At 40.2% G+C, this 19,041-nt stretch overlaps 1 protein-coding gene across 1 annotated transcript in view; it reads right to left on the minus strand.

Moving 5' to 3' along the window:
- Window positions 1–6,693: 6,693 nt before the first annotated feature.
- The window catches only part of WNT1 (Wnt family member 1), a 13,589-nt gene continuing 1,241 nt past the window's right edge, over window positions 6,694–19,041 (minus strand). Inside the window, exons 2-4 of the mRNA XM_075593402.1 lie at window positions 18,090–18,349; window positions 17,360–17,625; window positions 6,694–7,456 (exon numbers count right to left, since the gene is read on the minus strand). Coding sequence (XP_075449517.1) covers window positions 6,965–7,456; window positions 17,360–17,625; window positions 18,090–18,349 — 1,018 coding nt within the window. The 3' untranslated portion in view covers window positions 6,694–6,964. The remainder of the gene's footprint in view (window positions 7,457–17,359; window positions 17,626–18,089; window positions 18,350–19,041) is intronic.

A 19,041-nucleotide genomic window follows, 5' to 3' on the forward strand; every position in this document is an offset into this window, starting at 1 on the left:
CACGGTACAGTGCCTAAATATATATGTATAAATATCTATTAAGTAAAATGGTCTTTTAGTTTAACATTTTTGGCCAAAATTGTTGTAAGCCCCTGAGCCAACTGCACGGCAGACCACAATTCAGGGGTCCCTAACGCTAATATAAATTCTTATAAGAGAATTCTTATATAGAATTTATATTAGCGTTAGGGACCCCTGAATTGTGGTCTGCCGTGCAGTTGGCTCAGGGGCTTACAACAATTTTGGCCAAAAATTTTAAACTAAAAGACCATTTTACTTAATAGATATTTATACATATATATTTAGGCACTGTACCGTGTATGAGTTTCACTGGATGTGCTAAAACTGAGCTTTGTCTGTGTTTTATGTTCTGTCTCTGGTTTTAAGATATTTGTAAAATACAGTCCAATTAGCTTAGCTTTAAAATGTAATAAATGCATATTTTTAGACCTGGCACAGTGCCATGAATTTTTTTTGCAAGCCATTTCGATCACTGCATATAACCCATGTCTATTCAAACACGTTAGTGCTGTAGTAAAGGGATATGTGCAGCTTGTGTCCCGCATATCGCAAAGTAGTGTACTAACCAGAAGTCTTACATCTGTGCTCTTTGCCAGGTGAACTGGGATATTAACACACCCTTAACTGCACAACCTGTTTTCAGGTAGTCACCTATTCATTTAAATTGGACGTGATCAGGATAATTGAAAGAAAGCCAAGTGCATTAATTTGATAATTATGCTTTTGTTAAATTAGCTCTATAAGAAAGTAGGTGGTTATAATCTACGCGTTATCTTTATACTGTTAGCTGGCACACTCATGTCCATTATTTATATTACCTGCATATGTGTATTATTTTACAAATTAAAAAAAAAATATCAACTGAAAAAAAGATTTCCTCAATTACACGTTGTGTACTAAACAAAATGTTTCTGCATTTTGGCTTGGCTGGTGCAGTTTAATCCTGTCCACCTAGTTTAATACAGTACACAGCACACAGAGCGCTGAACGATAGACCACATCCATGTGGGTAATTACCCATAACCCCAGTGCAGCCTCTGTGTGTATTATTGACCTGGATTCAGGTCTCCTGCCTGACCCCATTCTTAGGTCACCAGACTGAGGAGGGAGTAGGACAGTAAGGTCTTGACTTCACCCCACAGATGGACAACCACCCCCCACTTAAACACAACCAATCGATGGAAATTTAAAGCAGAGTCTGTGGAAAAAAATTGCAAATGTCTATGTTTCTCTCCCATGTGTAGCGTGTTTGTGGGGACCTTGGGTTCTTCCCAAGAACCGCAGCATATTTCAGATGGAATATTCTGTCCACCTCCCAATGAGGGCTGGGGAAGGTGCAGAGAGGGGTGGGGACCTGGCGACTGCGCCCAGTCGGGATCTAATTGGAAGCAGGTGAAAAAGGGCTGATATATGCTCAGCTTTATTTTGAGACAGGGAATTCACCGTCCCACCCTAGGCGTGAGAAGCAGCCCCACCCTTGATATTCTACCCTTATACAGGGAGACCGCGACTTGACTGAAATAGTCCTGGCCGGTTGGGACGTGATGGGGAGGAGAGTGCCTATGGGATCCGAGCTCACACACACGAGGGGAGGTAACTAGAGAAGTACCCGACTTGGGGCTCATTGGTGGCGCTTCTGAATGCTCCTGCCTGGAAGCTTATTCTGCCTCACACATCATATATCACACATCACGTTATCACTTTAGTCAGACACATTGCCTGTCTGCTGTTCTTGTGATTGGTATTCCACAGACCCCTCTTGCAGTCAGTCCAAACATACTATGCCCAACCACCAGACCCTACCTTTTTGCTTCATCTCCCCCGCTGCTTTCAGCACTGTGGCTGTGGACAGCTCCACTGAGGACCTCGAATCCTTCCTTTCCCCAAGCACTCCCCTCCCAAGTCCAGAGTAAAATGCAGACAGACACCACAGATTACATGGTTGCATAGTCAAACATAAATGTGCATTACCTATGCTCTCTACCCCCCTGAGTTACATGAACACACACAAATGGACATATGTAACAAGGCATACATGGTCCAATTCTGGTGGGAAACAAAAAAATGTATTCATATAAATAGGCTTTTTACTTTAATACATATCGTGCAGTTATTTTGCCCCAGAACTTCAACACATTTACCTTGATACTGTACATATTCCCCTAAAACAATTTAGCCACTGTCCCAGAAATTTATGCAGAGGCTAATGCTCAGCAGTTGCACAAACCAAACATGTATTTAGAATGAAGGTGTCAGACAGCTCAATAGTTGGATATAAAAGAAGTCACAATAAATACTTTTATTTACAAAACCACACATTGCTGAAGGGTTATTTACAGACTGTATTGGTATAAATGGAAAAATATGAGTCTCCTAGGAAAATATTTGGCTAAAGTATAAAAATAGTAAATAAAGCATATATTTGGCAATAATGAAAACAGACAACAGCATCCCTTATAGTGCAGAATGTTTTGGAAAGACAAAGTTCATGAGAGCAGCCTGACTAGTACCAGTAAGAATAGACCAACCAACCATATGAAGGACTGACAGACACATCTCAGGATTATATGACTGAGACAGAACACCATGACTAGTAAAGCTAGTGTTAACATGGAAGAGGATTAAGAAAGTCAAGGTATATATTTATATAGCTAATTCTCCTTGCTGCCCCAGATTTATCAAAGCAAAAATCCCAGTTGCTTCATATGGCACTTCTTCTTTTGATAAATCTGGTGCCGTTTAATTTTTTTACGCCAATTACGCCCTGGTTTTGCCGTCATGAAATTTTGGGAGCTACGTATCAAAGTTTCCTGGCTGCAAAACAGGAGCAAAACTGCTGAATCTCTTTGCACCGCCGGGTGTTTAGGAGAACAAGGTCTCATAATATACAACAGAACTTTTTTGCACTGATAAATATGGTGCGTTTTTTTTGCTCCAGTTTTGCAGCTGAGAGACTTTGATATATAGCCCATATTGTATCACTTAAAGGAAGTTATTTACTAAAGTCTCCCGGCTGCAAAACTGGGGCAAAGTGTGCCGAAGAATTGCCCCAGATTTATCAAGGGGAAAAAACTCCCTTTCAATGGGATTCTTTGAAGAATATGGTTTTGCTTTTTGCATTGGGTTTGCCCCACTTTTGCAGCCAGGAAACTTTAGTTAATTAGAACCCAGTAAAACAAGATAGTAAACAAAACAAATACAGTGTAATGTTGTAGTTGGATGAGGCTAGAGTGTGGATAATATGACTGACTAAGACAGTGAGAATACAGTATCTTCTCTGGAATATGAGATGCAAGATAATTGAACTTAAAATATCAGTCAGATTATAGCTAGTTAAGGAGAGCGTGAGTGTACCATGATCTCCTATGCACCAGATAATACCAAAATTAAGCGGTCCGGGGGCACAATAAATGCACCAGATGTAACAAAGAAAAAAGTCACTAGGATTTTTTTCTTTGATACATGTGGGCAGATTTTGTTGCCCCAGAATTGCACCACTTTTGCCTTGATGCATATGACTCATAGGCCGTTATGTATCAAGGCAAAAATGGTGCAATTCTGGAGCAAGAAATTAGCATCATATTTATTAAAGGAAATAGCTTTCACTGATATATTTTTATTTGACACATCTAGCGCATTTGTTTCGCCCTAGAATTGCTCCACTTTGACTTGATTCATAGGGGCCAAAGTCTCCCAGCTTCAAAAGAGGGGCAACAAGTGGAGCACAAAATACCACTAGAGATGGGTAAAAAAAAAAATTGTGAATTTGGATCTGCAGCAGATCAGCCGGTTCCTTTGGTCCTCGGATTTCAGCAGATCAATGTCAAAAAGGGCGATTAGCGTTTGTGGATTTTTTATTATGATTACCAATACACCCCACGGATTCCACAACTCATTGACGGATTTGTAGAATCCAATCCACGGATTCACCAATCCGGACTCGCAAGTATCTGCCAACGATTGCTGAATCCGCGGATTCTACAAATCCGTCCAGCGGTTGTATCCAATGACGGATTTTGATGAATCCACGCGGACTGAAACCGCCCAAATCTGTTTGCGGATTTTACACTACGAAACGGATTTTGGAGGGAACATCAGCGGAAATCCAGGAAACAGATTTGGGCAGATTTGCCCATCTTTAAATACCACCAGCTTTATCAAAGCAAATATTCTAATAGACAGCAATGGAGTCATTTTCCTTGATAAATCTAGTACTGTATGTTTGCCCCAGTTTTGCAATAGTTTTGCACACGGGCATATGCATCAAGGCAAAACTTGTGCAATTTGGGGGGAAAAATCCTGTTGGTTTCAATGGGATGTTTTGTTCTTTGATACATATGGTGCAGATTTTTTTTCCCCAGAATTGCATTTTGCCCTGATACTTACGCCCCCTAGGTGTTATTTACTAAAGTGTCCTGGTTGCAAAATGAAGACTAGTGCACCAGATTTATCCAAGAACCGTCCCGCCCCCCACCCCACCCCCAAATGCATGTAATGGGATTAATAAATATTGTGCTTGCTGTTTATTGCACTGCTTTTGCCTGACTTTTGTACCTAGGAAGTACATACTCTATGATACATAACCCCTAATGTAGCATGTGTATGAAGGCAAAACTGGTGGAATCCCGGGGCACACAAGTCTGCCTCAATTGTATCAAATTCAAAATTCCCATTAAAATCAATATGATTGTTTTCTATAAGACATCTAGAGCAATGTTTTTGCCCCAGAATTGCCCCACTTTTGCCTTGAATACATAGACCCCATTGGGTGCTAAAGGAACTATCCACCAAAATCTCCGCAGTAACCCCTCTATGTATTTAGTCATTGAAAACAATTCGTTTTTTTTTTAATTTAAAAAAAAAATCTGGTTCCATTATGTTCACACTTGGGAGAATTTGATAAAATAGCATTCACTGTGTTTAGGGAGATTGTAATATTATTCTGTGGGGTATTTTGTCATACAGTAGTATTCTTTCTTGGATAAAGTTATTCCAGTTTTTCATCAGCACTTTCTCTGACAGAAATGTAGGTACGTACGTATGCTTAAATCTGAATTTCCTTCACTGTAAAGAAATGTCAGAATTTGCTTACCACCTAATACAAAGTCTCTCTCCCACTGCCCAGTATGCCATTATAGGAGGTAACACATCTGAGAAGAGGCACATATAAATAAACAGAGTGAATGGGTATAAGCCTTGAGGAAATCTTACCTCCCTATGTAATGTCATGTCCTATCTATGGGGGAGATTTATCAAAGTCTCCCTACTGCAAAAATAGGCCAGAACGGGTGCAGAAACATCACCAGATTTATCATGCTGAAAAACTACAGGTCTTTAGGGGGGAGTCATTTGTCAAAATCTCCTGACTGCAAAACCTGGGCAGAAATTGGTGTAAAAACGCTGTACCAGATTTAGCAAACAAGAAAAACCCTTTGGAATTAATGGGAATATTTTTTCTTTAAAAAAAAAAACCTGTTGCTGAGTTCCCTCCCCAGTTTTGCAGACGGCAAACTTTGTCTCTGTTTCATCCCCTAAATATTAGCACAACGTGCATATTTTGTTGCATATTGCACTGCAAAATATCTGCGACTAGCAGCGTCTCGGTATTAATCCGCTTTGCGCCATGTGATATTAGGGATTTGTGGGAGGAGGCCAGGACATAGTTACATTTGCATTACTTTTGTTGATGGGTTTTCTGCATTGGTTTCCTGCATCACCATAAAGGTGGCATAAGTGTCTCAGTGCAGCAATGTGTACTGTGGGCCAAATTCTACAGCAGTACAAATACACTTCCTACAGATATGGAATGGGTCACACAAAGAAAAGACACATTTTGCTAGGCGCGAATGCTTCAGCGCAGATCCACTTCTTCATACAGAGGCCCAATCTTGTGCAGTTTTTTACCCCGGACTTGGGACTTCATTCTATTGCTTTCAATAAGAATCTTTTTCTTTAGTAAATGTGAGTCTGTTTTGTGCGGCAGGGAGACGTTGATACATGTTCTTATTGGTGTCCTTGTGTAATGCATTTCCAAGTCACACAACAATGTATCATTGACAATTACACACTGGACTTGAACGTCTCCCACTACATTGGCTCTGTTAGTACAAACTTGATTGGTTTCTAAGAAATCAGGCAATGGTGATAAAGGCTTTTTAGGCACATTAGGAGTTTGGTTACCATCAGACAAGAAACCTTACATGTGGGTCTATTTATCTCTCTTTTTGCTAAATATGGTGAAATATGGAAATACATTTCCGCCCAGTTTTGCAGCCCAGGAGACTTTGATAAATAGACCCCTGGTGTTTGTACTTTGTCTATGTGATGTAACTAAAGGCAGCATCACTTTTGTTCATCGCTCCCATCTATCATGTTATCTGAGGTACTACAGATACCAGAGTTGGCCAATATACAGTACACAAGTAATCTCATGTCCTTAACCCCTCTCCTACCAGGAGGACCCACTGGCAGCAAAGGTATTAACATAAGAAATGTCTTTCAACCCTATTCGCCAGGTGTCAGTGTAGAGCAGGGACGGCCAACTCCAGTCCTCAAGCACAGTCATAAGAGTGTCCTTTACATACATTATTTTCTGTCCTATGTTACCTGAAGCTCGATTGACAATATGGCATCATAGACTACAGACTTTTGACCACAATTAAATAAGCCAACCCATACTGAGCAAGGTCCCATTTGTGGACTGGAACACTGATTTTTAATTACACTGTTTCTATTTCCCAGCAATATGCCTGCTTCCTGTTACTGTATATATTTTGTCCTTTTGGCTTTTGCAGAACATCCCACTTTTTTGTCAGTTACTAGTGACCCTATAGAGTGGCAGTACTATTATCGGTATTCTCTCCCCAATGTCACCATCCAGCCTTATGGTGAGAGAGATTGCATGATGGTAACCCAACCACTGCAGTGTGCACCAAGGCAGATGTCACAAGCACTCGTGAACCACCTGTGTGCTGGTGCAGTTCAAACAAGTGACATGGCAGCACCAGTGGAAAGTGCAGTGACACCGTTCAGTAACCCGCTCAGCCCGGCTTCGGTACCCCCGGCCACAGCATAGGAGCTCACAGCCATCCAGCCCTAAGGAGGTACTGTTACATAAACGTCCTGTGGTCCCCGGAGTCCCTGCCTTCTCGCTGGGGCTGCAGAAGTTGGGGGACTTCTCAATGTAGACGAGGTCCCGGGAGGAAGGCATTGCGTGTGTGGGGTTCTCCGGCTCCAGGTGTGGGAGGTCGCTACGGGAGCCTCCCCGGTTGCTGCCGTTGTTGCTGTAAGTGACCTTGGAGGCGCCATCGAAGCGATCCTTCAGAGCGTCCCCCACCGAGCGGAACGGGGGAAGTCGCATCCAGCAGGTCCGGAGGGAGCAGGATCCTGACATGCCGTGACACTTACACTCCTGACGCATCTCTGCCAGCACTGTCTGGGAGGACACAAGCAAAGCCATGATGTAATGCAGCTCTATGATGCAACACAGCTACAGTATATAATGCAGTGCAGTTTGTGATACAACACAACTACCGGTATATTATAATTAGCTGATACACTATAGCTGTGTGATAGTTATCGTATACAATGCAGCTATGTGATACATCACAGCTATATAATAATTATATGTTACAATATAACTGTATGTTAATCATAGTATAGTCTATTTTAGTCATAGTATAGTCTATGTTAGTCATAGTATAGTCTATGTTAGTCATAATATAGTCTATGTTAGTCATAGTATAGTCTATGTTAGTCATAGTTAGCCACAATGCAGCTGATGCAGTACAGCTACAGCATACAATAGTCAGAGGACAGAGTGGCTTGCAAAAAGTAGTGATACTGTCTGCCATAAAAATATTCAAGATTTGGTTAAGACAGAGAGGTAAAACTATTGTAAACCAATTTTAGAAAGATGTATACAATATGTATACTTAGAAAAGCTTCCTGCAATGAATCCATTTATATGTAAGTAGAAAGTGGAGCCACAAGCTTGTCAAATAATAAATAGTGTTGCGGTGAGGTTGTAATTTAAAAAGTAGTGGTCTCCATAACCCGTAGTACCATCACACTTTGACCACTGATGTATGATACAATATAGCTATATAATGCAATATAGTTAGATGATACAATGCATTTATAGGATTCAATGCAACTATGTAATGCAATGCAACTTTATAATGTACAAACCGTTACAAGACTCAGTACAGGGATATAATGCAGAACCCATAACAGAAACTCTGGCACTTGTTAGTGACCCCATTTCAACGCACCTTCAATGAGGTACGAGCAAAACAAAGTACCCAGATGCCAGCAACTTGGGATGGCCCTAAAAAGGGTCTCGGACCTGAAGAATAGTAAAAATGGGTAATCTGGTCAGGATAAAGGGAGCATCAAAAAGCAATAGTCCAGCACACCAAAAAGGGAACAGTCAAAAGTATCAAGCGAAAGTCATTTTTTCCTTTTTGGTCTACTTGACTATTGCTTTTTAATGCACTTTCAATGACAGAAGTGTACAGAGCAAACACATGTTTCATATTTATAATAGTCTAATGATAAATGTGCTATACTTGGTAAATAAATTTGTATTTGCTCTATCCCCTCATAATATTAAGAAACCACATTGGCTTTTGGTCACTGTTTAATACAACTTCTATTTTTTATTTGTTGTATACATACTTTTTTTTGGGGGGTGGGGGGGAGGGTTATGGAATTTTGTTCCCTTATAGGAGTGAGATGGAATGTGAAACACCTATAAAATACTATGCAACTAAGCCACATGGATTTATATAAAACATGTTTTACCAGCATCAAAAACCAAAGGAGATGCACTGATTGAAATAAAAATTGTAATTGTGTCATAAGTTAAAAGGACAACACTATTCAACATTAACATGCTGTCTATTGCAAGCTGATAAAACAGGGGAGACCCCCTCTCCTAGTGCTGAAGTCTTGTTACAGGCCAGGCTCTGGAGGCACCTCCTTCATCTCCCATACTGTATAATATAAAACATTGGTGAAAAGTGCCTGAGGAGCTTTTTGCCCCCAGCAGTGTTAGACTTTCCTAAGACCTGGTACAGTACCACTGCTTTTCATAACACTTCAGCGAGTTGCTGCACAAGGCAATGCTGCGATACCAAACGCTCTCAAATGTTTCCATGTTGCAGACTACTGTACTTCAATTTCTTCATACTTCATATTTAAAAAAATATTAGACATGAATGTAATAATCAAGCTGCTAGTTGTGCTAGAAAGTGCCCAGTCTACAGGAGAGAACTGTCCATATAAGTGGGGGCCACCACTAAAGTCTGAGCAACAGTATAGTATATACAGGGCAACCCAGCTATTCTACAGTATACACTGCAACTCAGCTACACAAAGCACCTATCTATCTATCTATCTATCTATCTATCTATCTATCTATCTATCTATCTATCTATCTATCTATCTATCTATATATATATATATATATATATTATATATATCTACCTATCTATATATATATATACCTATCTATCTATATATCTATATATCTATATATATATATATATATATATATATATATATATATATATATATATCTCTATCTCTATCTACCTATCTATATATATATCTATCTACCTATTTATATATATCTATATAAAGATATGTTAAAGTGTGTCAGTTCAGTTGGCAAATGTGCCTGTGAATTGATAAAGAAATGTGCACAGTGGCAAAAAGTTTGTGATTAAAAAAAAAAAAATGTGAGAAGACTCACAACATTTTTTTTTACATAAGCAAAGTAGTAGAGCATTTTTAAACGTTGACAATTGGTTTGGAACAAATAACAATAAAAAAACAATTTTGCAGAAAGTATGGGCATGTTATCTATTTAAGTAAGACAGTGGTACTTAGCAATTGTTGAGAATATTGCCATAATTTCAGATCATGCATGTGTAAAATACAGCAACCAAGAGAATATATACAGTACAACAACACAGCTATACAATGCCACCTGCAGTAGCTATAGAATGTACCACCGATATGCAATGCCACATACTGTAGCTCTATACTGCAGCAACACAACTACACTGTGCAATATAATTACACAATGCAGCAAAACTATACATTGCAATGTAACTATACAATGTAATTGAGTTACAAATCAAAGACCAGGAAAATGCAACACAACCATACCACGAACCAAGCTGTACAATGCAACACATCTTTGTACACAAATAAATAAATGCAACATAGGTATGTAATGTACCACACATTGCTATATACTGCAAAACAGCTACACAATCATATATAGATGATAGTTTATATAGTTATATTGAAAGTAAAAGAATGCCATATAATTATAAAATGCGATGGAATATAGTTCTCCAATGTAACACTATTGCTGAGCGAAGAAATGTAGTTATATAACATAACTATGCTATGTAGCTATATAATAAAAACACAGCAGATTAACGCCAGCTACACAATGTAACACAGCCCTGTAATGTAACATAGGTAATTAGATTGTAAGCTCCTCGGAGCAGGGACTCCTCTTCCTTAATGTTACTTCTATGTCTGAAGCACTTATTCCCATGACCTGTTATTTATATTATTTCTGATTTATACGATTACCACGTGTATTACTGCTGTGAAGCTCTATGTACACTAATGGCGCTATATAAATAAGTTGCAATAAATAATGCTGCACGCCACAAGCTATACTAAGACAGATACTTGCTGTTACCAGTGCTCCTGGTCCACAGGGTCGCTGTCAGTGAAAAACTCCAAAGTAAGTAAAAATTGAAGGTACAGGGCACTGCGGATTTGAAAAATGTATTATCTACTAGCACAACGTTTCAACCAACAAAAGTGGTCTGTCTCAAGTGAAGATATTAGGGTTAGGGAAGATATCTTCACTTGAGAAAGACCACTTTTGTTGGTTGAAACGTTGTGCTATTAGATAATACATTTTTCAAATCCGCAGTGCCCTGTACCTTCAATTTTTGCTATATAAATAAAGACATACAATACAATAGGTATACAAAGCAAAAATGCTATAAAATGTAACACAAGTATACAGCAATGCCTTGCAATGCCATATGCAATACAACACAATGTGGGAACACAATTAAGTGTAGGATGCAATAAAATCCTACAGTGCACAATATTGGTGAAAGTCAATTCCCATGTGTTATGTGCCTGAATAAATGAAAAGATCCAGCGAAACATGGATGAACCGATATATAAAAAAGTATATTGATGCAATTTTGTAAAAGGAATATAAATATTACTTCAAATAAAGAAATAAGGATATCAGCTATGAGTTAATAAAACAAATGGTGGTAATCCATTAATACCATGATGCAAAACAGCTACACGGTGAAGCCCAACCACACAGTGTAACTCATTTCCAGATAAGTGGGATGTAACCAAGCATCCCCCTACTGTGTGATCTGCAGGACACACTGCACCAGCACTGCACCTGCACTGTGCATAGTATTGCACAGCTGTGTCTTTGGTGCAAAACCGGTGCAGTTGTATGACAAAAATGGTGTTACGTTTATCAAATGAAAATCCTATTGTTTGCAATGATGTTTCTTCCGTTAGCGCGTCTGGTGCGCCAATAAAATGTTGATACGAGGCTGACACCCAATGAGTTCTGCAGAGCACTTCTTGACAGAAATACTTTGGGGTTATGTTGTACCACATTCTCCCAACTGTGAAACCCGTACCACATTTATCAAAGCAAAATCCAATTCTATCGTAAGGATATTTTTCTTTGGTAAATCTGATGCTATTGTTTTGGCCAAGGTTCGCACCCGGAGGCTTCCGTACATGGCCATCATTATTACTTAACATAATGCAAAATAAATGAGTATTTCAGTATTAGGTGATAACTTTGTTATTTCGACTAACAATTGATATTATAGGACAAGCTTTTGAAAGTTCTCCTCTCTTCCTCAGGTCGGCAATCTTAACATACAGTAATGCAAAACACACTCGGGGGAAACAGGCTTCATAATGCTTTTTCCCATCACTGCTTTTACCTCTATACTTTTCATCCATATTATCTCCTCCTCCTTTTTTTTTTTTTTTTTTTTAGTTCGCTAAATCCTATGCAAAATGGAGAGTAACATTTTATTCATACACACTTAGTCCACTTTTGGCTTCCTTATGAGTTAATCACCTTCTCTCTCTGCTGCAATCCTGTTACGCATTCGCGTTGCATGTGATTATTTTCTATTTTGTTTCATATAATAAACATATGCTATCTCATGGTGGATATTATTGTATTTATGAATTTTTTTACAGGAAAAAAGTAGATGCCAATGAACCTTTCCAAATTGCATCTGCCACAGTTTTTTTGTGTGGAACATTTCTAGTTATCCTGTTGGCCAGTTAAGTGATCATGTTGATATGAAGTATATGGAGCAGTCTAATGGTACGTGTGCTAGTCCATCGAGCAGCAGAGAAAAATAGAGCCACGGTGGTGCAGTGCTTGGAAAGGGCTGGACTGCTTAGAAGATAAAAACTATTTATTAGCACAGGGGCGCGCAAACTTTTTTTTGCTGTGCCCCCCATGCCTGCAGTCGTCCTTGGTGCGCCCCCCCTCCTTACCTCATTTGACCCCACGGGTCGCGTCACGTCATGTGACCCGCAGCGTCATTTGATGTCACGTTACCGTGGCAACCGTGACGTCACAAGACCCCGCAGTGGCATTTGACGCCGCATTGCCATGGTAACGTGTCCTGGAGCCGGCTGAACCTCGGTAAGTAGAGGTTGCAGAGGCCTCGCGCGATCCTCCGGCATTTAATTTAAATGCCTGGGGGGAGATCGCGGGACCTCTACAACTGCACGCGCCCCCCCCCCCCCCAAAATCTTGCATCCCTCCTGAGGGTCGCGCCCCCAGTTTGCGCACTGCTGTATTACCACATACGCGTTCCCTATCTAAGGTTCGTTATGTGCTAATAAAATTGTTTATATCTTCTAAGCAGTCCAGCCCTTTTTCCAGCACTGCACCACCGTGGTCCTATTTTTATCTGCTGCATTTGTGACTGGCTGGAGAACGCTGATGGGACTCCTATTTTCAAGGATTTCACGAGGATTCAGTGAGTACTTGAAGACTGGGGGCTGGCTGCCACAGTACTACTGTTTTTCATTTTCCTATCTACAGTACTCACTAACTGCACTATTTGCAGTCACTGCACCTTCCAGCTGTGACAACAGCGTTAATCCATCACGTGACTGTCCACTTGCTAGTGTGCACTCATTTAACCCTTGCAGTCACATTGTATATCGGAGTGAGGTTTTATTGATTGATTTTATGACATCTAAATCCTTGATTTTATAACAAGAGGAGGACCCGGGCACACAATGCAAGAACATTTATACTGCGTATATTTCATAAATACCACAAAGGTTTTTGAATGCACTGATATGGGATCTGTTCCTTACCACTGACTGTATTCCATGAAGAAGGAGACTCCAGTTGAAGACCCAGTGTCACCTCCTTGTGACAATGCACAAATGATTATATCTACTGTACCTTTGCCTTGAGCACCACAAAGTAAATGTAAGAAGAGCAGTGACATTTTGGGACCAAGGCTACATTTCTAAAGCATCTAATGAAGGTGTTACAGATCAGAAACAACTCTAATACTATCCTAGCCCCTCTTACTAGTTTCAAATATTTGGGCTTATGGTTTGACTCCCATTTAACATTTGGGTTGCACATCGATTCCTGAAGAAGCCACAGCGAAACGCGTAGAATCGATCCGCTGTGGGAGGTGATTGTGCTGAGGAGATCGGGAGACAACTGCTGGCAAACCATCAGGAGACGGATACACCAGGCAGCCTCTTCCGCCCTGACCTAAGACAACACAGGACGTGACGAGGGCATCAGTGACGTATGCGGAAGGGCTCCTCCGCTCCTGGAAAAACCGGCGTTCTCCATCCACAGCTGTCCTCTCCCTCGAACATTATTTTATTACAAAATGTGAGTGTATTATACATATATTTATCGATTGCTGCTAATACAATTTAGACTATACTACTCTATTGTGTGTTCTCTCTTTCACTTTCACATAACCCTGGGAGAATAATTGAACAACCATATTACAAGCTTCCAGTATCAAGACACCACTCTGAGGGGTATCCATTAAAGGGCTCCCATCAGAGAGAGAAGGGTCTCTGATACGCTTATATTTGATAGTACAATCTGTGAGTACAACTATTACAGAGAACATTTTTTATTTAGACTATCATTGTTGTACCATCTGCACTATTGCATTTATTTTTCTTTTTCATAATCCTGAGTTACCCAGCGCTCCGCTCCAATTTGAAAACCTGCACAAGAACCATCTGGACCTGAACAGTCCGTCTTAAGGGTGTAGAGCTGCTTTTTCATTATTGTATTGCACTTTAATATTTATATATTTTTTCACACATTGGTGAAGGTCACTAAACACAATTTGTGTACTGATTATTAATTGAACATCACTGTCACGTATATCGTATAATTACCTAATTATTTAATATTCACTTATTTTTGAGAAGCGCCCGGTTTTTATTTTTTGTCTTTGCACATTGATACCCTGATATCCAAAAACCTATGCCAAACTAGGTGTACTTTATAGGAACAAATCCTCCCTAAGAGTGCTGATCAGAAAGCGTATCGCACAGCAGATGCTGATGCCAATTATTGACTATGGAGACATAGTATATGGCTCGGCACCTCCAACCCACCTTCGCAAACTTGATCCCCTCTACAACTCAATATGCCGCTTTGTCCTCCAATGCAATTAAAACACGCATCATTGCAAAATGCTCAAAGAACTAGATTGGTCATCACTTGAGTCTAGGCGCAAAGTACATTTTTCCTGTCTTGCCTTCAAATACTTTCTGGGCAAGCTACCCATCTACCTGAACAAGCTCCTCACCCCTTCCACATGCAGCACTTATCTGAGATCTGACTCCAAAAGACTGTTCATGGTCCCAAGGTTCAACAAAGTATCCGGTCGCTCCTCCTTCTCTTACCGTGCACCCCAAAACTGGAAAAGTCTACCTGAGACTCTCACAGCTGCCTCCAGTCTAAGTTCTTTCAAAAGTAAATCTGTCTCACATTTTAATCTGGTCTGTAACTGTTATATATGCCTATAATATATCATCTTTAACTATGCATGCAATGTATTGTATATAATGTACTGTATAACCCTTAATGTAACTATCTATCTGTAACCATGTATTTGTCATTATAACTCTGTGCCCAGGACATACTTTAAAACGAGAGGTAACTCTCAATGAATTACTTCCAGGCAAAACATTTTATAAATAAAGAATTTTCTACTCAAACTCATATTAATATAGTGAACATGGACACATTTTTTGTTGTTTAATTGTATTATTTTGAAGCAATATGTGCCACTTTAATTGAGCCTTTAGATTGGCTATTTTTTCCTGACCAATTTACCATCATGTAATTTCTGTCAAGGGGTTTTTATACGCTATGGGGTTTGTATATCAAGGCAAAAATTTAGCAATTCTGGGGAAAACACACTACACATAGTGTATCAAAGAAGAAACTCCTATGCATTCTAATGGGTTTTTTTTCTTTGATACATGTGCTGCAGTTCTTTTGACCCAGAATTGTGCCACTTTTGCCTTGAAACATTCAGATGCAGCAAGACCCCAGCACCGGGGCAAGCTGCGTAACCTTCCACAGGGTTATTCCAGCACCGGAGGATTATTGCTGGGGGGGGGATCCAATACGCAAGCATGGACCCCCTGCTGCGCAACCATGGTATCACTATCTCCAGAGCCACGGATTTGTACATTTTCAGCCAAGCCACCGGAGACAGTAAGTTTTGCTACATCTGTATGCCCCAATGGTCTCCGGTTGCAAAACTGGGGCAAAACTAGTCCATAAATATGGCACCTGACTTATCCCAAAATCCCATTTTTAAATGGGAATTATTTTCATTAATAAATTTGATGGCATGTGTATCAAGGCAAAAGTGTTGCAATCCTGAGACAACCCCCCCACCACAGAAAAAAACAAGGCCCCATGGTGCTATTTCCTTGCCTTTTTTATGCAGCCGGAAGACTTTGATAAATTACCCCTTTGTGTAGGGATACTGTCAGAACCATTCTAGCTTATATATCTGTACTAATAGTTTTTAACAGATACAGGTGCGATATTTTGTTGAGTGCGAATGCACCTTTTTTTTTTTTTACTTTGAGTTCAATTTGCAGCCTATGGAAGGTTGGGAAGGATGATATACATATTATAGAAGGGAACAAAGACGAAGAAGAGTAGGATTATAAATACCATGGGGGTTATCTATCAAAGTCTCCCAGCTGCAAAGTTGGAGCAACCAAGTTACAAACAACACACATCTGGCAGTGAACTGGGTCTGCCTTGTCGTGGCTCACAGGCTTACAATGCTTTGGCCAAAGGGTTAAACTGAATGACACTTTTTCAAGAGAATATATAAGTATTTTACTGTGTATTTTTGTCACATTGGATGTAGCATTGGGCTTCTCTGTTGCTTGTAGCAACCAAGTTACAGCATATTTATCCAAGCAATAAAAACCCATTGAATCGTATGGCACGTTTTTCTTTCATAAATCTGATGTCATGCGTTTGCTCTGGTTTTGCCCCAGTTTTGCAGCCAGAAGACTTGCCTCCCATATGCGGAAGATGCAGAGAGACAGTTGACACAGATAAATGGCAATGACATTCTATACAACATGTTCTCACTTAGATGTACGTTGGTCGCCCACCTTTAAACCTCTGCATCAAGGCAAATCAGGTGCAATGTTGGGGCACAGAATTGCAGCGGTGTATGAAATGAAGAAGACTCATTGATAGCAATGGGGAATACGTACCAATGCAATATTGGAGAAATGTGGGCGCAATTTGATGGCACCATGTGGATCAAAGAAAAAATTACTAATTTAAATTACAGTTTTCCTTATACATAACTTGTACAGTTTTCTTGCCCCAGAATTGTTCCACTTTTATCCTGAAACATAGACCCCGATAGAGTTTTATATCTGGTGTAAAGGGTTTGAACAAAAAGTCCTTCTTTTTTGCCTTGGGTCTTAGACCTCTCCACTCTCTCGGTTGACTTGAGGATAGTAGATAGTGGCCCTTAGATTTATTTATCTGAATATCTAGTTTACACGTGTTATGTTTCAGAACTGACTGTAGAACCCATGAGATATGAAGGTTCAACCCTGACATTTGTTTAGTCTTCACTTTATGGAGGAGAATTCTTGCCACTTTTTTTTTTTACCCGCTATGACCGTATTATGTGTCTGAAATGCATTTCGATGCATTGCCATATATGCTTACCATTCTCCCAGCTTGGTTATTGTGCAAATTCACCAGGTATTTCAGGTCTCTTCCTCTCTCACTTGAGTCCACAAACTCTCTTCCAATGAACCGCCCAAATTCAATGTTGTCGCTACAACCTCCCCAGTGCCAGTCCGGCCCCCCAGGGCCCCGTCGCCGGTAATCACATGAGCAGGACTCAATAGAACCTTCTGAGCAGGAACGGGCCACAGAGTGAGTAACCCCGGCGCTAGTGATGGCAAAGACAAAGGCCGTCTCCCTGCATCCTGTGAAAGTGAGATAGATCTGTTATCATGAGCCTCTCAAGAGAAACAACCCCCCTGCACCTTGCAGTACATTAGAAAGCCAAACTACTGCACATCTCACTTGGGTCCCCATCCATCACACATCATGTACTCCATCTCTCAGCACAACAAAGGAAAGGACACACGTCTAACCAAAGATAATGCAATCTCTCACTGCACCTTACCATCCCCAGGCCAGGTTACTCTTCAACTACACCTACAGACTTCTATGTACTGTATCAAAGCAAAAGTGGTGCAATTCTGGGGCAAAACAATTGCACCAGAGGAATAAAAGAAATCCACAGAATTGCAGCATGCTTGCCTTGATACATAAAGGTTTTTTTCTTACTAAAGTCTCATAAAAGTTCAACAAACAGCACCCTATTTATCATAGAAAAGGAAGCCACTGTCATGCCTTCCCTTGAATGTTCACATCCAGCACTTACCTCTGTTAACAATTTTTCCGAACACCTGATTCCCAGGCCCAGTGGGGCAGTTCCAGCGCCGGTTTCTAAACTGCCACTTGCACTCTCGGATGGCGCTGAGCAGGCCCCGGGAGATGCTTTGTAGGATCCCCGGGTTCTGGCGGATCAGGCGCCTTTGTCTCCGACTCAAGAGCTGCAGACTCGGGTCTAGTAGCAAAGGAACTGGCCCTATGTCTGATCCAGGGAGAACGTTCCCAGCTGAAGCCACATTCACTATACCCCTGTAGGATACAGAGGGTTGAGAACAATGGAAACATGCAACAGTTTTTGGGGCATACTGTATGCATCAAGGCTACTGTGGTTCAAATCTGGGGCAAATAATCTGCACCATATTTATCAACAAATAAAATCCCATTGATATCAAATGGATTTTTTTCTTTAATACATCTGCTTTGCCCAAGAATTGCACTGTAGATTTTTTTTCCACTTGTTTTTTGTCAGAAGAAACCTCTGACCCACATATATTTATTTTTTCTTTACATTTATTGTGGATCAAGATAGATACTGTATACCGTTATGTAGGGTGTACATACAGGCTATGGCACATGCAGAACAGAGATACATTTATTTAGGATATGTGAGTTCTGTTACTGATGGTCTAAGTTAGGGAAACATTTATTGTAAGTGTCGGTTAAGGGGATGTACTTGTTATGGTTCACTGTACTGTAGGAGTGTAAGTATTGTGGCTACAGGTTATTGGTAAACTGTGATCAGTTTAAAAGTACAACTACTGAAGGTGCTGGTTACATGTACAGTTACGTATGATGCATACAGTTTTCCAGTAGAGATTAAGAGCATAAAGGATACTGTAAAAGCATTTTACAGGTATTGGAGTTAAAGGTCTGGGGCTATTTATTATAAGTCACACGCAGTGGTTGATGTAGTTTAATAGAAATGGTGCTTTGTCTTATTA

This window comes from Ascaphus truei, chromosome 3, assembly GCF_040206685.1.
Source record: "Ascaphus truei isolate aAscTru1 chromosome 3, aAscTru1.hap1, whole genome shotgun sequence".
Taxonomy (NCBI): Eukaryota; Metazoa; Chordata; class Amphibia; order Anura; family Ascaphidae; genus Ascaphus; species Ascaphus truei.